The 23,646-nt window shown below is 44.4% G+C and overlaps 1 protein-coding gene across 5 annotated transcripts in view; it reads right to left on the bottom strand.

Annotated features, from left to right (window-relative positions):
* TGFBR1 (transforming growth factor beta receptor 1) overlaps nucleotides 1-23,646 on the bottom strand; it is a 458,152-nt gene that overhangs the window by 138,023 nt on the left and 296,483 nt on the right. For all 5 annotated transcript variants that reach the window (XM_077491981.1, XM_077491983.1, XM_077491979.1 and 2 more), the window contains one exon: nucleotides 5,068-5,235. In XM_077491981.1, the coding sequence (XP_077348107.1) occupies nucleotides 5,068-5,235 (168 nt within the window). The remainder of the gene's footprint in view (nucleotides 1-5,067; nucleotides 5,236-23,646) is intronic.

A 23,646-nucleotide genomic window follows, 5' to 3' on the forward strand; every position in this document is an offset into this window, starting at 1 on the left:
AACACAAAACTTCAGATGCACGCCTGCGGCGGCGCGCATTGCGGAAGTAAACAAGAAGACGTCCAGGGACGGCCTCCCGGACGAGAGCGCCCGCTCTATAGCCGTCATTCGGCTATAGGGCGGGCGGGAAGCGGTTAAGCTAGTGCATTGTTGGTTCACTTACCTTTTCCTTCGATTTCCCTTCTAAATGTTTTTTTCTTTACAGAGGAGAAACAGGAAGTGAGAAATTCAGACAAAGAAAAAAAACATTTAGAAGGGAAATCGAAGGAAAAGGTAAGTGAACCAACAATGCACTAGCTTAAAGGAACCTATTACACACACCGTATTTATCTGCGTATAACACATAACACGTATAATGAAAAATAGGATTTTTTTTGTACTCACCGCAAAATCCTATTCACCGACTGACACAGCTTCTCTTAGACCATTGGAATGTCCCCAAGCAGTGCCAAAACAAGTGGTGGGAAAAAAGCGTAAAACGTCACCCACCACGGCATGTGGGAACTAGTATAAACTTTACCCACAAAAACGACAGTGTGTGGAAATAACTAAACTTTTACCCACAAAAAAAAAAAACAGGTTGCTCCTCAAACGAGAGACGCTACCTTCAAACCGCACCAGAACTGCGGTAACAAATGCAACAGTGCATTTACTTAAAAGTACTGCATTTTTACCAAAAAAAAAAAAAAAAAAAAAAAAAAACACAACAGGAAAATAATTTATGTGCAATTGCAATCATACAGCCGTCTGCAAAATTTTCCGGCCAAAACAGGCATCAGCCGATGCACTGACATCTACCTTTGTAGAATTTTGTAAAAGTGTGAACAGACGACCAAGTCGGCGCTTTACACACTTGAGCGACAGACACTTGTCGGAAGGCCCAAGATGTTCCGATTGCCCTTGTGGAGTGGGCCGTGACCGTCTGAGAGTCTGCAACTCGTCTGAAGGAAGAAACACTCTCGCTTCCATGGAGTCCAGCAGTAAGCCTAGGTATTCCAAATGCTAAGTCGGTACGATCACCGACTTTTTTTAGGTCCAACAGCCACCCAAATTCCTGCAGAGTCTGCATGGTAATCGCCACATCCTCCTCTAACTCTGAGGTGGAAGATGCTCTCAGGTGGAGATCGTCTAGGTATCGCAATTCCACGTTGCTAAAGCAGGAGCCAATACCTTGGTAAAGACCCGGGGGGCTGATGCCAAACCAAAAGGGAGAGCCACAAACTGGTAGTGGGCTTCCCCAACTGCAAATCGCAGAACCCATATGCCTTCGGCATCAGAGGTTATGTGCAGATACGCATCCTGGATGTCCAAGGACGCCAGGGAGTCCCATTGATGGAGTGCAGTGACTACCAAGCAAACTTATTCCATTCTGAACCTCTGTACTTTTACAAAGTAATTGAGGGCTTTCAGGTTCAAGATTGGACCTTTTTGGGGACTACAAACAGGTTTGAGTAGAACCCCTGGAAACGTTCCGATTCTGGAGCAGGTACTATCACCCCGCAACTCAGCAGGTCCCTTAACGCCCCCAATAGGGCCTCCCGGGGCAGTAGGTGTATGCTGGAGGGGAAGAATCTGTTTTGCGGCCAAGAGAGGAACTCGATCTTGTAGCCTGAGGAAATCAGATCGCAGACCCATAGGTCGGACAGCCGAGAGGCCCATTGGGCTGCAAACTCCCGAAAGCGCCCCCCCCGACCCCTCTGTGTTGCTTGTTAGTTCCAGGGAAGCTTTGGTTCTTCAGAGGTTGGGCTGGGGACGCTTGGTTGAAGCCCCGGGCGGAAGAAAAAGCAGTTTGTGAGCAGAGAAATAGGGCCCTTGCCTACGGCATGGCTCCTTAGCCTTCCTGGCCTGTGGAGGTAGTGTACTCTTACCACCTGTGGCATTTTTATTAATGTTATCCAATGAGGCTCCAAAGAGTCAGTTGCCAAGGAAGGGAAGATCCGTCAGGGCTTTTTTGGATGCCTGGTTAGCAGACCAGCATTTCAGCCAAATCAGGTGCCTCAGCACCACTGCTGACACTGAAGCCCTGGATAACAGAGGAAGGGTATCCAGGGCTGTGTCACAAATGTACTCCAGGCCTTGCACTAGTTAGTCTGCTAGTTCCATGCAGACAGAAGCCTGGTGCTCTCCCAATTCGCAGTGCAAAAGTTTTGCCCACTCGGTTAGTGTCTGAGACACAAGTGCGGAAGCCAATACTTGTTGCATAGTTGACCCCACAACCGTAAACAAGGAACGAGCCACTGCCTCGGCCTTCCTGTCCGTGGGGTCCTTAAAAGGCAGGAGTCCTCTCTACCGGGATCGTGGTTACTTTGTTTAACCTGGATACTGGGGGGTCCACAACCCGAGGAGCCGGCCACTTTTTGAGAAGGCTCTCCTCAAAAGAGGTAACGAGCCGCTATGCATTTGGGGACTGAAAAGGTCCATTGCGGTCGACCCCATTCCTTGTAAATGAACTTATCAAAATAAGTCAGATACAGGAACACCTTTAGGTGAACGAGCTGGCTTACGGGACCCAAAAGGGACCACTACATCAGCAGAGGGATCTGCTGGCTCCTGAATCTTCAGGGTATCACACACAGCTGTGATAAGCGCTCCAATAAGCGCTTTGTCGTGCACAGACCCAGACGGGGACTCATCCTCACTGTCCGATCGGTCCTGGTCAGCATCATCTGAAGGGACAGAGCAGGGGTCACCAGCCTCAGCAGGACCCGAGTCTGTGTCAGAGCTCTCCCCGGAGGACGGGGAGGGGGGTAGGGGCCGTTTTTTTACCACCTTTGTGCCCACGCACCGCCTCCATCTTGGCAATGAACGAATTGAGGACTGCCACCAAAGCGTCCAGAGGTACTGCACAGTCTGCAGGCGAGGCGATCCGGTTGCAATTGCCTGGATTTCGGGGGAAGAAACACCAATTTCTGAAGCCATGCTGACCCTACCCTATGTGCCATCTGATGGGGACTTAGGACAGTGACGGTCCCACCATCCTAACTGCTGCTGCTGGCTGAGGGGCTCTTTCCTGCAGGGCTCACCACCCTGAATGGTTCTGCGCTGTCCAACTAGTAGTGCCTGTGTCAGCTGCTAGATGCATAGGAGACCACACTGCGCTGTGCAGAGCTGCTCTAAATGGTGCTGAAACTGACTAAAAACGTGTTCAGGCTTCAAGAAAGTGGCCGCTGACGTCCAGTATAAAGGACATAATCACAAGGAAAATGGCCGCCGAACTACAGGGAAATGGTCAGACAGCATGCTGCTCCTTGCCCCACTAAAGATGGTCGCCGAGCACTGTATACCACGAGGGACAGTGAACAAAACAGGTAGATAAATGGTGGTGAACAGCACTACAGCGATAGACACAGCCTCCAGACACCTCCAGGGAGAGACCTACACACATCCAGGGCACAGCCAGCGCAGTCCCCCCAAGGTGAGAGCCCCCCGGAGAGCCCCTGTCTATGGCACACACACCGCTCAGCAGCATCCCCCACAGGGAAGGGGGGGGGGGAGAAAGGGACAGGGAGAGAAGAGAGGGACCCCCGAATCGACCTCCCAGGGAATGCCCAGCTGCTCAACCTCACCGAGGCAAGGAGAGCTGTACTTACCAGTCTTGAAGAGCTGGGGGACATTCCATCACAGACCCACTCTCCGATCAGTACGGGGTGGCTGCTGGCCCAGCACACTGACGCAGACATCAGTAGCCCGGTCATATGTGTGCCCCGGAGCATTTATGCTCAACGACCGCCTCTGGAGCGGAGGCATGTCATGGCCAACCCAGTGCGGAGCTCTGGTCTGCACACGCTCACTGGCGATACTACAAGGATAAGAATATCCAGCCTGTCACCCAGTTGGCCGTTGATAGCAGATCACAGGATCTTTAATCTTGCACAAAAGGCAGTTAATGCAAAAAAATGCATGGACCGATGGGTCCGCAGGGTTCCTAGGTCCTTCACTAGGCAGAGAAAAAAATGAAGCTGCAAGGCAGGCTGTGGGGTTGTTACCTAAGGGGCCACCTCTTGGGCGGAACTAGAAAGTTCTAGTTTTTGTTACATGTTAACATGTCATGCCTAGTCCTCTACTGAAGGTGGCATAACAACTCAATGGTCTAAGAGAGGAGCTGTGTTGGTCGGTGAATATAAGAGAAAAAACTTTTAGGAAGGAAGTTTAACGAAAATAAAATGACCCTTTTAATGCCCACCTGCAGCCTACCCCAGTGTCCATCTGCAGCCTTGCCCAAAATTGCAGCATATTTGGGTTTTAAATTTAGCACCGCCCGCCGGCTCTTCTCACCACTGACATAGACCAAGCTGAACTGAGCGTATTCGGCTCCGCTTGCAGTCACGCCCCTTGACCCGGCTTCTACGATAGACACAACCGGTCCAATGGAGGGAGGTAAAGGCTAAGAGGTGGGACTGGCTGTGACTGCGAGCGGAGCCGAGCCTAGCCGAGTACACAGTAGGCTCAGTAGGAACACCTAAAATTCTGCAATCCATGCACCCTTCAGTTAAAGACTTCTGCTGAAGCTGTAGTTCCTACCCAGGGAATAATCTACAGGTTTTCTGGTCCTATCCCATTTAGGAAAAAATCTTGGGATCAAACCCTCTTCCATCGCCCCAACCATTCACAGACCAATCTATACCTATGGGGCATTTCTTCTTCATCAATACAAGATAGCTCTCAAGAGCTACTAAACTCAATCATAATGCATTTAGTGAATGTTCTGGTAAGAACATGGATTCTCCCACCAGGATCATCACACTTTATAGGTATACACTAGAGTGTTATTAAGTGGACTACTTTACATATCAAGCTGTTATTGTTATGTGTATGGATTGACACCAATTATAATAAATTTTCTCATGTACAAAGGTTTTATTTGCACATTGAGATCTGTCATGGATTGCTATGTGTATGGACGATTGGCACTATATTTGACAAGTTTTCACTGCACTTGGTCTTATTGTATTACATATATTTGGCATCAGAGTTTTTGTGCTTGCAGCTTCATATTTTTTTTGGTCGATTGTAAACCCAAGTGCAGAATTGTCTTCCTTTTAAAAACAAAACAAAAACAAAACATACCTTGTGTCCCAACAATTTCCATGTGGAGATGAGCCAATCCACTCGCAGTAGATAATGACAGCTTTAACATCCCTTCCACTGTTACAGTATACCTGTTCAGGTAATCAAATAGTGAACCATGCTCATGATAGTCAGACACCAACCAAAGCTGTGTCCATGTGCCATTATCTGTAAAAAGAAAGCAAAGTTAAAAAAACAAAAAAACATACTGATGTAAATTTTAAACATGTAGGGTGAACATAAAACATGTTGACGCTAATCTTAAAAGCAAAAATGGTAAAGGTAAAAATATCAAAATGTTTTTTTCTTTGATTTAATTTCAAATAGGGAATAATTTAACTCCTATCAGTTTTTTGCGGTCTTTCTAAAGCCATAGATGGTTCGAATATCGGCAGAATCATAATGCAAGCTGAATGTACCAAACTTGATCAAATAAATCAACCTAGGTACAACCAGCCTATCTGGTTTTACATGCCAATATTACTAGTTCTCCTGGTGGGAGGACACAATGGCTCTGCGGGACTGATGGGTTGCAGGAAAGATAATCGCCAGCTTAGGCTGTTAGAATCTTGGCTGGTTCAGCAGGAGCCTGCCGAGATTCATACCGTGTGGGCAGGCTGAATGTACGAAGTTTATCGAGCAACTTGGGTACAACCAGCCTGCCAGATTCACTTGCGATTATGTTATAGCAGCTAGCAATAATTACCATCTTCTCCCGATGGGTGGGGTGGGGGTTGCGGGGAGCAGACAATGTCATGGCAGGGATTCCCTGTGTTGATGGGGAAATTGTGCAAATTTGCAGGAAAGAAATTTGCACGGCCAATAGCCTGCCTTAAAAAATAATATAGCATATAAAATTGCAACACAAGTCATATTGTAATCTAATGTTCTTAAAAAATTACTATTCCTTTTCAATCTGCAACTCTGTAATTATCTGTAAAATGCAAGGCAATATGGCTACCTGGAGGTATTCTGTACACAGAATGTGTACAGAACGCCCCCCAAAAACATTTTCTGCCCTAAGATGCAAGTCAGATTTCAGACAATCCTGCAACAAAAAAGTAATTTTTGGTGAGATATTTCCAATAGAAAACCATGTATAATGCCTGGTACATACGATGAGATTATCAGACGAATGATCTGCCTTTTTTTTGCATGCTAGTCGCATATCAAACATGAAGAGTTTACTAAAGTTTTGAAACTTCCCATATGACAGAATAAAAATTGTGATGTAATATGTTTTAATGCATTTGTATTGCATTTTGGAACAAGAACTGCACTGATTAAAATGAAAATCATGATTTGGCATCGTACAAAAAAGAAAATTTGAGAAAGACCGATCAGATAATATTGGATTTACTGTCATGATTGGCTCTCGAAAGCTCTGTACTAATGATCCGATTAACGTACAATCGCTTCAAAAGCGGTATTTTTCGTACAATTTTCTGATTGCGTGTACAAGGTTTAAAGGGATGCAGGCCCAGCAGCTTCCCTCATTAGTGCCCTTCAGGTGCTGTAGCTGATTGATAATTATGAAGTCACTCATATTTACTTTTCCACATGGACACACAGGGATTTCTTCAGAACAAAAAGGTAGGAATCTGCAAAGTTTGTTACAATCCTTGTAATGTACTGTACATAGGTCACCCAAAGGGGAATGTTTTTTTCTCTCAACAAAAGTGAAGTTACTCTTTAAGAATGCTGCTGGAGTGTAGGTTCACCATAATGAACTCTGTCTTTACTGTGGTGGCAAATCTTCACTATCAATTATAAACTGATGCGCACATTGTCTGTCCTAACAAAGGATTAAAGAGGTCGAGGCTTGGATTGTACATTGTATGTCAATGCATTTTAACCACTTTCAGACCGGACCATTTTGCTGGTAAATGACCAGAGGTCTTTTTACAATTTGGCACTGCGCTGCTTTAACTGGTAATTGCGCGGTAATGCAATGTTGTACCCAAACAAAATTTGCGTCCTTTTCTTCCCACAAATAGAGCTTTCTTTTGATGGTATTTGATTGCCTCTGCGATTTTTATTTTTTGCGATATAAACGTAAAAAGACCGAAAATTTTGAAAAAAAATGATATTTTCTACTTTTTGTTATTAGAAAAATCCAATAAACTCAATTTTAGTCATACATTTAGGCCAAAATGTATTCAGCCACGTCTTTGGTAAAAAAAAAAGTCAATAATTGTATATTTATTGGTTTGCGCAAAAGTTGTCACATCTACAAACTAAGGTACGTTTTCTGGAATTTACGCAGCTTTTAGTTTACGACTGCCTATCTCATTTCTTGAGGTGCTAAAATGGCAGGGCAGTACAAAACCCCCCCCAAATGACCCCATTTTGGAAAGTAGACACCCTAAGGAAATTGATAAGTGGCATGTTGAGCCCATTGAATATTTTATTTTTTTGCCTCAAGCGATTGAATAATGACAAAAAAAAAAATATTTTTTTTTTTTTTCACAAAGTTGTCACTAAATGATATATTGCTCACACATGCTATGAGCATATGTGAAATGACACCCCAAAATAAATTCTGCTGCTTCTCCTGAGTACGGGGATACCACATACGTGGGACTTTTTGGGAGCCTAGCCGCGTACGGGGCCCCGAAAACCAAGCACCGCCTTCAGGCTAAGGGCGTAAATTTTTGATTTCACTTCTCACTACCTATTACAGTTTTGAAGGCCATAAAATGCCAAGATGGCACAAAACCCCCACAAATGACCCCATTTTAGAAAGTAGACACCCCAAGCTATTTGCTGAGAGGCATGTTGAGTCCATGGAATATTTTATATTTTGCCACAAGTTGCGGGAAAATTACAAACTTTTTTTTTTTTCACAAAGTTGTCACTAAATGATATATTGCTCACGCATGCCAGGGGCATATGTGAAATGACACCCCAAAATGAATTCTGCTGCTTCTCCTGAGTACGGGGATACCACATATGTGGGACTTTTTGGGAGCCTAGCCGCGTACGGGGCCCCGAAAACCAAGCACCGCCTTCAGGCTTTCTAAGGGCGTTACAGTTTTGAAGGCCATAAAATGCCAAGATGGCACAAACCCCCCCCCCCAAATGACCCCATTTTGGAAAGTAGACACCCCTAAATTTAGGGGTACACTAGTGAGACTAGGTAATAAATGGCGGGTGCCCTGAAACTATAAAAAAATAACTAACCAACCAGCGTCACCTGTAACAGTTATATGGTGATCACTGGTGAAAGGGTTAACTAGGGGGCAATCAGGGGGCTTTATGCGGTAGATCACCCCCAGATCAGTTCGCATATCGCAGTGCGATCTGCAAACTCGGATCGCATGGTGTGAACACCCATGCGATCCGATTCTGCTGCGGACCAAAAAAAGGGTCCCGTGCGAGTTTGCGGCGGGTGCGACACGAATTCAGCCATACTATCTGTATGGCTGAACTCGAATCGCACAGAGATCGGATGTGATTTGCACTGCAGTGCGGTGCGAATCACATCCGTTCTCATAAACCGCTGCAATGTGAACCCAGCCTTAGTGACACTGGCGACGGGGGGTGATCACGGGGTTAAACCTTTATTGGGGGGGTTAGGGGGGTACATTAGAACTAAAGGGGGCTAACCCTAACTGCCCTAACAGTTATTAGGGTCACAAATGACACCAATGCAAAAAAAAAAAAAAAATGACATTGGTGTCACTGACTGGGGGGCAGGGGTAATTGGGGGGGTGATCGGGGGGGTGTGAGTGTGCCTGGCATGTTCTACTGTGTAGTGTCGTGTTGGTGCAACTCACCGATCCTCTCTCCTCGGTGTCGGAACGAAAAATACCGACACGGAGGAGAGAATACATCACTTCCTCTCCTGTGTTTACATTACAGGAGAGGAAGTGATGTCACGGAGCATTTTCCTTCGTCGGGAGCGATCGCGAGGGGGTGGCCATGAATGAATGGCCGTCCCCTCGTCCGGATCGCTCCTGAACGAATACCGACCGCCGCAGGCACCGGGCGGGGGCCCGATCGGGCCCCCGACCCGCGGGCAGGCAAGGACGTACATGTAAGCCCTTATGCCTGCCCGTGCCATTCTGTCGACGTACATCGTCGTGCGGCGGTCGGCAAGTGGTTAAACCAATTTGTCTCTAAAGCAGGGGTAGGCAACCTTTTGAGCACAGTGTGCCGAAAAATGTTTTCAAAGAAATTGAGGGTGCCGATTTTAGAACAAAAAAAAGTTAACTTCACAGTCTCAATCACGAAAAGGATTTTTTATAAAGTAAATGCTAGTGTAAACCACTTGAGTAATAGTGAAGAATTAACATCCTGCACTTTCATGCCTTAACCCCCCTGGCGGTATTCCTGAGTCTGGCTCGGGGTGAAAATTCAGAAGCAAAGGCGGTGACCCCAAGCCAGCCAGGATGAGTATGCTTACCTTGTCCCCTGGATCCAGCGATGTCTCCCCGCAGTGCGAGAGGCTCATCCTCCGCTCGATCTATCACATCGCCGGGCTCCGTTCCCTGTGAGCGTTGCAACACAGAAATTCAAAAAGTAAGACAAATACATTACATACAGTATAATGTAATCTTACAGGTTACATTGCTGCATGTAATTATTTCACATCCCCCCCTTGTCCCTAGTGGTTTCTCTAGTATCCCGCATGTAGTTTTATATTATAAAAACTGTTCTTTATGCCTGGAAACTGGAGATTGTCCATATCAACCAAAACTGTCCCTTTACATCAAAAATGGTTTTAGACCAGCTAGAAAACAGCGATAATATATTAGAATCACTCGCAGAATTGAGCGATATCGATTTGTGGGGAGATCCATCATCAAATACTGAAAAGTAATGACAGCGACAATTCTGCAACTGAGCAAATTTCTGTGTTTTTGATTTGATTACATTAGTGAATCATTTTTATTATTTGGTATATTTATTATAATTTCATTTTTCAAACTTTATCATACCCAGGATGTCTACTAGACTCTGGTTTGGACAGATTTAAGCGAGTTATTCCTAAGAATCACAGGACTACAATATAAAACGCCAAACTTCCATGCAAAATAATGGTACCGCTTTCAGAAACTAAAATAATCATACCGCCAGGGAGGCCAATTCCTGTACCTCCACAGTCCTCGAATCGGCCTCAATTCCTGCACCTTCACACCTCTGATCACTGTATCCTCTGCAAATCTGTGCCCCCACTGTACCACCCTGCACATCTGGCCCACCTTTGTACCCCTGCACATCTGCGTCACCTCCGTACCACCCTGCTTATCTGCCCCAACAATGTACCTCCTTTCTCATCTGGCACAACACAACCCCCCTGCTCATCTGTCCCACCACTGTAACCCCTTGCTCCTCTGCCCCATCACTGTACTGTGCTCTTCTGTCTCACCACTGAACCCCTTCTCATCTCTCCCACCACTGTACCTTCTGCCAAACCACTGTAGCCCCCTGAACATATACCACATCGCTGTACCCCATTCCTCTGTCCCACTGCTAAACCCTTCTCATCGCTCCCCAACTGTAACCCCCTCTCTCATCTGCCCCACCATTGTACCTCCTGCACATCTGTCTCACCTCTGTACCCCCCGCTCTTCTGCTCCACCTCTGTAAACCCCTGCTCAGCTGTCCCACCAATGTACCTCCTTTGCCACTGTACCCTCCTGCACAACTGTACCCCCCTGCACTTCTGTCCCACCACTGTAACCCCCTTCTCATCTGGCACAACACTGAACCCCCCTGCTCATCTGCCCCATCACTGTAACCCCCCCGCCTCCGCTCTACTGTTCCACGGCTAACCCCCCCACTGTACCCTCTTCTCAACTATGATATGCGCAAAATGCGGTACAAGGAAGCAGAAATAAGACACATCTACCTGTCCTGGCACATTCATCCCCTTGTGCTTGTATGTGATATCACATACAAGCATCTGGAATGGATGCGCAATGAGCTCAGGTCTGGGGCATTTTCTGAAAGCAGTGGGCTTGTATGCCAGAAAAAGTGTGGTGTCGAGCACCGCAGCAAAATTGGGTGCGATTTTTATTGCGCTGAATACTGGCTGTAGCTTAAAGGGACAGAGTGCAGGGGTTCAGTGGTGACGCAAAGTTCAGGGGTCAGGTGTAAGTGATGTAGATGTTGGTGGTAGTAGAAGTAGATGATGCAGAGCTGAGGGGTCAGTAGTAAGTGACACACACACTATATTATATATAATTTTTATTTATTTTCTTATTTTCAACAATGTTTCCAGAAGCTCAACAGTATTTTCACAAACTGTCACCTGATTGTGGTTTTCTCAATCACAGTGAAATCCCTTCTTTCTGATATTGGTAGTGGCAACCAAGTGAGTCAACTTCCTCCAGATGGTGGGCAGGGCTAGCAGGACAGATTGGCTTTGGCAGTGGCCAATCGCAGTCCTTCTCTTCCTGGAAACAGGGACCGCCCACTAGTAGAACTGAGCCCAATCTCTTCTCCATCACAGGAGCTGATGATCACAGCTACAAAGTTAGATAACCAATCAATGTTTCCCATTGCTTACAATGTGTGGGGGCACAGTGCCTTCCCCTCCAGTGCAGCTGCGGCATGGGAAATTGTGAGATTGGAATGCATTAGCGTCTCACTGACACTTCCCTGCGCTGCTCTGCTGTTGGGGAGGAAGTTGGGTCCTGGAAAAAAAGAGGCTTTGCGTGCTGGGGGTTGCCTACCCCTGCTCTAAAGTGTCCATAGGTATCTGTCCAAGTAATTATGAATACAAGCTGTTCAGTGCATCAGGGACATGCAGTCAGGGGAGGCAGAGTCATGAACATTAAAAGAAAAAACCCTTTTGAGCTTTGAGGGTTGTAGCTTGGCAACCTGGGGTCACAGCTAAAGTCCTACCCCACAAATACTCAATTTGGGGTTCCTACAACCTATGGTTCTGGAGATATGGGGCTCCTTGCGCAACCTGTCAAACTACATATAGAGTGGCCAATTTAAATACAAGCTAGCATACTCTGCAGCAGACTGCGTGGATGAGCTCACAGTGCCTCTTCTAACTTCTTGTCAGAGGCACTGAGCTCAATGGACAGCTTGGAGTCTTGGACCAATGGTAAAGTACTATTGGCCCAAGCTGTCCAATAAAAATGCTGCAGTGGAGGCACACCTCTCACTGCAGTGTCATAGAAGGGGGCAGGTGTCTAAAAGACAAATGCTCACTTCCACTACTTCTAACTACAATGGAAAAAAAGTTTTAAGATTTACCCATAATACCATGTTTTTCTCACACAGTTAAGAGGGAGCATAACAATCTGGCGCTGTTGAAAAGGTACAATTTTAACAACTAGCTGACCAGCTCACGCAGATAAACTGTGGCAGGTCAGCTCTTCTGCGCATATTGACGTACCCGTATGTTGGCTCGGGTGTGCTCCCGCTTCACGCTGCGGGAGCGTGCCAGTGGGTCAGGTGGACTTGACCCACAATCACCTAGTAGAGAAGCAGAATAGGGATCTGCCAGTGTAAAGGCAGATCCCCGTTATGACAAGGGTCAGATTTGTCCGCTGCAATGTCGCAGTGCCAAAAAACTCCAAAAAACAAACAAACAAACAAACAGATCGCCGTCATTAGTAAAAACTAAAAAATTTAAAATAAAAGTCCCTAAATCTATCCCATAGCTTATAGACATGATAACTTGTGTAAACCAATCAATATATGCCTATTGCGATTTTTACCAAAAATATGAAGAATATATATCGGCCTAAACTGATGAATACATTTTATTTTTTAGGATATGTATTATAGCAAAAAATAAAAAATAAAAAATAAAACATTTCCAAAAATTGTCGCTCCGTTTATAGCGCAAAAATGAAAAACCAAAGAGGTGATCAAATACCACCAAAAGAAAGCTCTATTTGTGGGGGAAAAAAAAAAAAAAAAGGATGTCAATTGTGTTTGGGTACAGCAACACAATTATCAGGTAAAGTGATACAGTGCTGAATCGCAAAAAAATGGCCTGGTTATGAAGGGGCCAACTCCTAAGCCCAAGCCAAAACATATTTATATGCTATAACATATCTATTTACTGTGAAATTACTGGTTTGAAGTTATACATTCAAACTATTTTGTGCAGCAATTTTTCAAATGTTTTTTTTCTTTCCAAAAAAAATAAATAAAACAAACAGTAAAAGTTAGACCAATTTTTTTTGTATAATGTGAAAGGGGATGTTCTTAAAATCTCTATAGGCGACACTGTAAACTTTTTTTATAGGTTACATGTTTAGAGTTACAGAGGAGGCCTAGTGTGAATTATTACTCTCACTCTAACCATCGTGGCATATGTAACTTGTGTGTATCTGGCTGATACTAACCAGTGCCTCCCTAGCCACTAACCTTACTACATGCCCCTGCAGTGTATAATTATGTTCCAAAGTTGTGTGTAAAAGGGGAACTCATACAGTGAGGGGAAAAAGGTATTTGATCCCCTGCTGATTTGTACGTTTGCCCACAGACAAAGAAATGATCAGTCTAACTTTTATAGTAGGTTTATTTTAACAGGCAGAAAAACAAAAATATCCAGAAAAACACATTTCAAAAGAGTCATAAATTGATCTGCATTTTAATGAGTGAAAAAATGATTTGATCCCCTATCAGCAAGATTTCTGGCTCCCATGTCTCTTCTATACAGGTAACAAGCTAAGAGTAGGTGCACTATCTTAAAGGGAGTGCTTGTTAATCTCAGCGTGTTACCTGTATATAAAAAAAAAAAAAAAAAAAAAAAAAAAAAAAAAAAACCCTGTCCGCAGAAGCAAATCAGTTTCCTATTTCTCCACCATGGCCAAGACCAAAGAGCTGTTCAAGGATGTCAGGAACAACATTGTAGACCTACACAAGGTTGCTTGGTGCGATTATTCACAAATGGAAGAAACATAAAATAACGTTCGATCTCCCTCGGTCTGGGGATTCATGCAAGGTCTCACCTCGTAAACGTTCAATGATAATGAGAATAGTGAGGAATCGGCCCAGAACTACACGGGTTAATCTTGTCAAAGATCTCAAGGCAGCTGGGACCATAGTCACCACAAACAATTGGTAATACGCTACGCGCGTAAAGGAATGAAATCCTGTAGCGTCAGCAAGGCCCCCCCCCCCCCGCTCAAGAAAGCACATGTACATGTACAATTGTGTTCATAAGTTTACATACCCTGGCAGAATTTATGATTTCTTGGCCATTTTTTAGAGAATATGAATGATACCACAAAAACTTTTCTTTTAATCATGGTTAATGTCTGGCTTAAGCTATTTATTTTTTCTCAAACAAAAGGTTAACGAACATAAGAAAAATTAAAAGACAGTTCCAGAGCATAGTCAGTACATTTAAGGTACAGGGTACAGTGTACAAACAAAGGGAAAAGCCAATACAATGTATTCACCAAATCACAACCATGACTAAATGCATCTCGAGGTTTTAGTACCTACAATTACCCTCAACCCATTCCGCAAATCAGCCAATACAAACAGGCAATTAAGAAACATACATTTAAATCAGTGCGTCTTGTATGGGCTTTAAAATAAGCGATCAGACACCAAATCCAATGGGGCTAGGCCAGGGACCTCCAACTAAGGTGCCCAAAGCTTCTCGTATTTTGCGTGGGTCCTCCTACGCTGATATAAAAGTTTTTCTAAACAGAGAGCGACTCACATTTGTGTAATCTGCACTGTAGGAGGGCCAGTGGACTTCCAGTGCCTAAAAATCAACTTACAAGCCTGAAACAAAGCTCAGCCAATAGCCTGCTTAGGGATATCCTCCATTGGGAGGCCATCTATTATCCCCAGCAAGCAAGGTTTAGGATCTAAAGTTATCTGTACCTGGAAAGCCCCGTTAAGCGTGTCAATGACTTTGTTCCAATATAAGTGCAGTTTAGGGCACCATCATAAAGGATGGATGAAATCCCCATGATCTCTACAGCATCTGGTGCAGGTAGAATCTGTATTCACCCCCATACGGGCCAATCTATCCAGTGTGTAGTGTACCCTAAGGAGTATATAAAGCTGTGATAATCTTTGTGCCACATTCAGCGAGCGCAGGGGGACCACCTTCAAAAGGTGCGTCCCATAGGAAGAGATTCAGTAGCATGGCATAACAGCAGGATATAATCCCCTTGTAGGTAGTTACTTCAAACAAGTAGTTAAAAACTGATGTAGAATCCAAGACCCAGATATCCGCCCCACTGAGCATCCACTGTATGTTTAAGATGCATGTAGTAAAAATGCATACAAGCCGGCAGTTGAAAGGTCTCCCTAAGCTCTGGAAAGAATTGCAATCGGCCATCTTTAAATGTGGGACATGTGCGACACAATGTACAGATTCCATTTCAGACCATATGGTAATTTCGCTATTTCTTGGTAATAGTGATTATCCCAAATAGGGCTATATTTGGTGAACCCGTTCACTCCCTGGAGCATCCTGACCTTATTCCAAACCTTCTGCATGAGAGCATATGTGGTAAAGAGTTTGTTAGATTTAGTGTATTTTAGGGCCCCCCCTCCCCTTAGTCGCAAAGCTGAGTAGCTGGGCTGAAGAGGCCAGTTCCAAGCCCTGTTTAGGACATACAACCCGCGCAATATGCTGGATTTGGGAGTCTAGGTAGTAGAGCCAGGAATTGGGTAACACCAATCCACCCGCGTCCTTTGAGCACTGTAGCTGCTCAAGTTTGATTCTAAGAGACTTTGTGAGCCATATAAGTGATCTGAAGATCAAGTTAATGATTCTAAACTTTTTCAAAAGGAAATGACCATTAGGGAGTAGTGGAGCACGTAAAGTATTTATGGCATAAGGATAATTTTTTATCAAATTTACTCTCCCCACCAGGGACAATCTTAGCTTTCTCCACACCTTGACCCAATCACAACAGCAATTGATCAAAGGGGTTAGGTTTAGGTTAACATAGTCCAGCAAACAGGCTGTAACCTGTATGCCCAGATACCCAAAAAGATGCTGACACCGGGATATCCTGCATGGTCTGTTGGGATGTAAGAGGGTCACAAATGCCTTGTGGGCATCTAATGATAACAGGGCACGATCCCCCCCATGTTGTCCACCTGGGATTGGATGTTGAGAAAGTGTCTTCTCAGATTTATCGCAGTTGACTTTTGGGGCATAAACCCGGATTGGTCCAAGTGTATTATAGTAGAAATAATGCTATTCAATCATATCGCTAGTTCTTTGGCTAGGATCTTTACATCATTTAGGTTGGTACAATCCCGGGTCTAAAGGGGTCTTTGTTGGCTTTCATATCAATACTATGTTCGCTCTGATCATAGACTGAGGGAGGTTACTGGTCTCTCTCGCTGCATTGAACACCTTTAATAAGTGCAGAAGTATGAGCCCTTCGTATTACTTATATACCCCATTGGGGAGTCCATCATCTCCGGAGCCTTAGAATTAGGGAACAAACTGGTCACCATCTGTAATTCTTTTATAGTCAGAGGGGTATCAAGCATTGACCTATTAGAGGCCGAAATGCTAGCCAAGTGGACAGTGCCCGAGTAGTAGGACACGGATTCTAGTGAGCAAGTTTGCCTAGATTCATACAGAGGAGTAAAATCTCACAAGTTCTGATATAATTTGGTCTGGGGAGTTGGTCTCCCCACCTAGGTGGGTGCACAGCACCCTGATAGAGGGGGGACATATGGTGGAAGTGGGCAATAGTTGCCAACAGGCGTCCAGTGTGTTCACCCTCCTCATAGAATGCCCCCCTTTGAAAGAACCTTTTTCTCTCTGGTTCAGTACAGCGCATCCTGCATGGCTTAAGCCATTTATTAGCAATCAACTGTGTTTACTCTTTTTAAATCATAATCACAACAGAAACTACCCAAATTACCCTGATCAAAACTTTACATACCCTGGTGATTTTGGCCTGATAACATGCACACAAGTGGAAAGGGATTTGAATGGCTATTAAAAAGGCAACCATCCTCACCTGTGATCAGTTTGCTTGTAATTAGTGTGTGTGTATAAAAGGTCAATGAGTTTCCGGACTCCTGACCGACCCTTGCATCTTTCCTCCAGTGCTGCACTGAAGTTTATGGGGTCATGGGGAAAGCAAAAGAATTGTCAAAGGATCTGCGGGAAAAGGTAGTTGAACTGTATAAAACAGGAAAGGCATATAAAAAGATCCAAGGAATTGAGAATGGCAATCAGCAGTGTTTAAACTCTAATCAACTAAAATTTCAGCCACAACTGCCAGGAAAATTGTTTAGAGATGCAAAGAAAAACCCACAATTAATTTCAGGTGAAATACAGGACTCTCTGAAAACATGTGGTGTGGCTGGTTCAAGATGCACAATAAGGAGGCACTTCAAGAAAGATGGGCTGCATGGTCGAGTCGCCAGAAGAAAGCCATTGCTAGGCAAATGACACAAAGTATCCTGCACAGGAAATTTGGTCAAAATTGATGGCAAGATGAATGCAGTATGTGATCAAAAAATACTGGAGGAACATTTGCATTCATCAGCCAGGAAGCTGCGCATGGGACGTACTTGGACATTCCAACATGACAAAGATCCAAAACACAAGGCCAAGTCGACCTGTCATTGGCTACAGCAGAATAAAGTGAAGGTCCTGGAGTGGCCATCTCAGTCTCCTGACCTCAATGTTAGTCCAGGATCTCCCCGCTGAGCTGTTGTGTTCTAACACCCGTGCCCCCCCGCCAGAACACTCCGATCAGTGCTCTTTGCCATTGGCTGAGAGCACTGTTTAGGAGTCAGTTGGCTGCTGGTTTTCCAGCATGTGAATGCAACATACACATGGGCAGAATGTTTTTTTTTTTTTTTGAAGCAGCAAATGTCTCCTGACATTCCGGCTGTGTGTACAGGGCTTTAAGGTGGAAGTTGGATACCATCTTAAGAAAGGTAGGTCTTGGGTACAAGACTATTTTGTGAAGGATCAGGAATGGCTTCTTCATAGTTGACCACTTTAAATGTCACTTTGCAGGAATGATCATCTAGAGAACGTTCCCTGATGGTGTTCACAGGGTGGATACTGCAGAGCAGGGAGAACCAAGTTAAGTTCCTAAGGAAGTACAAATGTGTTATAAAGGATAGTTTAATCTGAGACACACCTTATATACAGTAAAAGGGCTGTACACGAGAAAATGAAGTCAGAGGTTTTTGTTAACAAAATTGACAATGCCAAAATCTGCCCTTTAAGAGTACCGTAAAGGTGGTCCAACAAAAGGTCCCTCTTCCCAACTTTTAGTCCCCGCAGTGACTACTTTTGGCAATCCTCCACTGTCAGGGCTCCCGAAGCCACTCCATTGGTCTGGGGATTTGAAAACCCCACTGGTCTCTTTGTCCTGTGCTGCCAGAAAGGACCAGATGGAATCAAAATTGGTCATAGCTGTCCATGTGCGGCGCAGTTTTTCTGTAAAGGTGAACACTTTAAGGATAAATTAGTAGGACGGCTAGAATGTGAGGCACAGAAAAATCTTGGATACTAAAACACCTCTGTTCACATCAGTTAAAGAAGGACTTCCAGGTACGAAGGCAAATTTTTATGGAAGTGGCTTTGAGCAATGTGGGAACAACATAAAAGACACCCCTGTCCCTCAAAACCTGGGTTTTAACAGCCATGCCATTAAATGTCAGTGGCTGAGAAGGATGGACAGGTGGACCCAAGACAGAAGGTATGGCCTGCTGGAAGAGGCCTGGGATCGTATCCCACATGTTTGAGCAAGTCTGTGTACCAGGTTGGTGCAATGAGAATCATCGTTTTCTTGTCTTGCTCTTGTTTGCGAAGCAATCGATGCAGAATTTGCACTGGAAGAAATGCATATATGCCTATATGACAAAGAAAAGGAGTCCAGTAATTCAGAGCTAGTTTTATCGATTTGAGCTCCAACAACAACATTATAATATATGCCCAACAAGGACCAGCGACATACTGGTATGTTGCTGGACTTTGCATGGTTATACTAAAATGATTCTTTAAAACAATTTCGTATCACCACAGAGTGGTACTGTGGATACAACACAAAAAATAAATGCCACTTCCCGATAATTGAAGTTATTAGAAGGATTTTTTTGAAAATTATGGACTTTATAGGTATAACACAGCAATATTTGTAAGAAATTAACAAAGTTTATTTACAAAATTAAAATACTAGAGTGCAAAAGCACATACAGAAACATGTATACTTTCACAATAATTGCCTCAGAGCATAATGATTACACTGTCGTCACAGTCAAATTGGATCATAAATGAATCGGATGCCCGAATATTGTACTTGAATCCAAAAGTAACAATTGTTAAAAAAAAAAAAAAAAAAAAAACACAGACAGTATATCATAAATGACTCAGCTTGGATTGCCCTACATGTTACGCATTAGACAACGCTTCATCAGGAGCTTTGGAGTTTTATTTCCTAATAGGGATAGAGTTATAGTAGATTCGAGCGGGGAATTTACCATTCTAAACCTTGGTGAGCAACCAAAGGAAAGCGAGGAGGGAACTTCTTTGTCTTAAGGCAATCTAGTGTTAGATACGTTGGGGTGATCAATATTTGCTGGTATACTCGAAGTAATCCAATAATGCTCAACTATAGGTTAAGTCAGTCCAAGATATATTTCCAAAATAGGGGAGAATACACTTCCCAGAGGGAATAGAGTGTTCCTTGGTATTTTACACCACCGGTGTCTTTAGAAACCGAAGTTCCTCACCCTCCCCGCTCGAGTGAAAGCACTGTGTCAGATAGGGGCTGCTGTGCAAAATAGTAGTGGTGGGCTCAGACCCTCACCCTCCCATTTAACTGATACTACAACGAGTATTGTTCTGTTAGCCGTGTTTTCAGTCGTGGTTTCGTTATATATAGTCTTGTCTACGCTCTCTTCACTATAAGCGCTTTCCGTGCTTTTTTTTCTGTGCATTTCTTGTAATATTTTCTATTAAAAAAAATTAAAAATTCTTGAACAAGGAAGAAATTAAGGGTTTATATGTTTTATCATAGGTGTATGTTAAATGATAGACACAGAATATCAACCAAAAATCCAGAAAAAAACCCACAACATAAATGTTATAGAGTTGCAGTTCAGTGCGTAAAAATAGGATTTTTGTACTTACCGTAAAATCCACTTGAGTTCATTGATGGACACAGTTATATCGCCCCCTACTCCTAGGACACTAGGCAGAAAAAAAAAAAAAAAAAAAAGACTATGGCCAGTCCTAGCTTGTATACATCCCTCTCTCTGCTATAGGCCTTCAGTTTAGTAACAGTATCAGAAGTATCAAAACTCCAGAGGGGTGGGTTCTGTGTCCCGCAATTAACTCAGAAATTAATTTTATAGTAAGTACAAAAATCCTATTTTCTCTTTCGTTCATTAACAGACACAGAGCTCCATTCGCAGAACCATAGGGACGTCCCCAAGCAGTGCCAAAACATGAGGGGTGGGAAAACAGAATCCAAAGGTTAAAAACACAAGAAGCCAACCAGGTAACAGGAGCTCAACAAAAAAACTGGATCCCAGCCTGAACAATACACCCACCAAAGAGGGAACAGATCCTCTAAACAGCAGCCTGCAAAACCTTGCAGTCAGAAGTATCCGTAGATGCCAAAACATCCACTTTGTAGAATTTAGTGAACGTGTGCACCAACAACCAAGTGGCTGCATTGCAAACCTGCAACACTGACGCCTGATGATGGGAAGCCCAAAAAGCACAAAGCACCCAAGTGTGCCGTTACAGGGAAAGGAGGAACACGACCCTTCATGAATAGGCCTGGGTCAGTCTGCTGCAGCTGGAAATGGTCGCAGGAGATGACGACAGTCCTTTTGTTGCCCATCCGTGATCACAAACAGTGAGTCTGACCTCCAAAAAAAACTCCCTGGCTGCCAGATAAAATCGAATCGCCCGAACCACATCCAGGGCATGCAATGCAAATTCCCTGGGATGAGCGGGCCTGGGGCACAAAGAAGGCAACACAATGTCTTCATTGAAATGGAAGTCAGAGACAACCTTAGGTAAGAATGATGGGCGTGGACAAAAAAACCACCTCATCTTTGTGGACCACCAAGTAGGGGGTACGACAAGATAAAGCTAAGAGTTCCGACACCCTGCGAGCAGAGGTGATGGCCACCAAAAAAGCCACCTTCTGGAGACAGCGCAAGCAGGGGAATCTCCCGAATATTTTCCAAGGGAGACTTTTGAAGCACTGAGAGCACCAAGTTCAAATTCCATGGCGGTAGAGGAGACCACACTTGTGGAGATTTCAAACCCCTTGAATAAAAGTATGCACCAATGAATGCATGGCTAAGGGTCGCTGAAAGAAGATAGCCAAGGCAGGCACCTGCCCCTTGATGGAACTCAAGGCCAACTTCTGCTCAACACATTGAAGGTAGGTCAAAATCCAAGCCACCGAAAAAAATAATAAAAAAAATACAAGGGTGAACACCAATCGACTTGCACCACAAAAATGTACGCTTTCCACGTACGATGGTAAATCTTCCTAGGGGGTAGACTAAGTAGCCTTCAGCAGAGTCGGAATCACTGCCCCAGACAAACCTCTATCCTTCAGCATCTGGCTTTCAACAGTCAGACTGTCAAAGCAAGCGACTTTAAAGCAGGATGCAAGATCGGCCCTTAGGACAACAGGTCCTCCCTGAAAGGCAGTCTCCATGGGACGTTGGCGACCAAGCACACCAGGTTGGCATACCACACCAGAGAAACCAGTCCATGGCCACTACAATAACTTCGGCATCAATCCTGCACAGAAGGCATGGAAGAAGATCAATAGGAGGGAAGGCGTAGATCAGACGATACTGTCACCATGGGGCCACCAGAGCGTCTGTGGCATCCGTCAGAGGATCCCATGACCTTGTCACAACCCTACAAGCCTTCCTGTTGAGCCAAGACACAAACAGAATAACCGGGGGGGGGGGGGCCACCACAGACATATCAGATGAAACCTGTCCGGATGAAAAGGACCATTCCTCTTGGTCCAACACCTGCCAACTGGGATAGTTCGCCTCTCAATTTTTCACTCCTGGACTGTGTACGGCGGAGAGGGTCGGAACGAACCGTTTTACCCCTTGAAGAATGCCATACTTTTTGATCTACCCTGGTGATTGACATAAGCCCGTGGCACTGTCCAACTGCATCTGTCCTGGGAGCCCCCGGAGCCAATCCGTTCAGTGAACCAGGCACAGCCTGATCGCCCGAAGTTCCAAGACATTGAACGGTAGTCTAGATTCCTCCAGCAACCAACAACTCTGAGCAGAGCTCAGTCCCAGGACACCACTCCACCTAGACCAGCGGTCTCAAACTGGCGGCCCTCCAGCTGTTGCTAAACTACAAGTCCCACGAGGCTTTGCAAGGCTGACACAGGCAGAGGCATGATGGGACTTGTAGTTTTGCAACAGCTGGAGGGCCGACAGTTTGAGACCCCTGACCTAGACAGACTGGCATCTGTAGTGACCAATACAAGGGGAGAAAAGAGCTGGAAAGAGAAGCCACCAGATAAAGGTACCCCTGGTTTCCTGGCTCAGCCGAATCTGACACCATGTCATGACCGGGATACATAAAAATGTTCATAACTCGTGAAATACTCAGCCAAGGAGTCGTCATTCCAGGAGAGCGTCTCCCCCCCCCCAATAACAAAAAAAGGTTGATTAAATTATCCTCTCCAGTGGGCTGAGGTCAATATACAAACATTATGTTGAACCAAAGTAACCTTAACAATGGTGCCACTTGACAAAACCAACTGACAATGGTCAAACTAGTGTTTTGAGATCCAGATAGAGCCTTTGAATAAAGGAAAGCCAGGATAAAGAACCCCATTGTTTTAAAGGGTGAGATAGTCTCTTTAGAAAGAACCCAGTGTTGCAAAGGGTGAGATCGTCTCCTAGAAAGAAGCCAGTGTTGACTTAGCTTTTCCCCAGACAATGGCAGAAGACACCCGATTAATTATACACCAGAAGGACACCAGTCACAAGTTGAAACAATTGATAAAATATGCATATATTTTATATATCTATATAGATATGGATATATAATATGTTAAATTACAATGTTGCAACACATCTTGTAAGAATCAGTGTGTACTGTAGTCATCCATGTATTTGACGAGGATTTGGAATTTGCACTATACAAAAGGGAAGGCTCAGATGATTGAAAAGGGGAGAGGACACACGCCGACATACACCCTCTGGATGAACACAAATTTGGTGATAAGCGACCACTCCCTATCTCGCTGGACATTGCTGCTAGGATGGATCGAATATACATCCTTTCCTTTAAACAGTGGTAAGATACTGACCATATAAATTATTGATAATATTTTTCTCTTCCCAAAAAAATCAATGAAATTGTATCTTACCATTAACATTTTATCTTATCCAATACTGTATGAAGGGTAGTTTAGTATTTAATAACTGTCCCACATTATTGGCCTTGTGTGTTGAAGCCGTTTGTGGGTGAAATCAAAATCAACCTGTATTACAAGTTTGGCTACTGGGGTCCCAGGGAAATGTATCGTCCTAAACAGAAATATAAAAAAGTGAAGCTGCGCTGGATAGATTGACCTGTGGGGCGCTAACCAAAAAAATGTAAACTGAACAGGTGTGCTCACAGCTAAA

This window comes from Lithobates pipiens, unplaced genomic scaffold (assembly GCF_037356315.1).
Source record: "Lithobates pipiens isolate NorthernLeopardFrog02 unplaced genomic scaffold, aLitPip1_a1.2 Scaffold_19, whole genome shotgun sequence".
Classification (NCBI taxonomy): domain Eukaryota; kingdom Metazoa; phylum Chordata; class Amphibia; order Anura; family Ranidae; genus Lithobates; species Lithobates pipiens.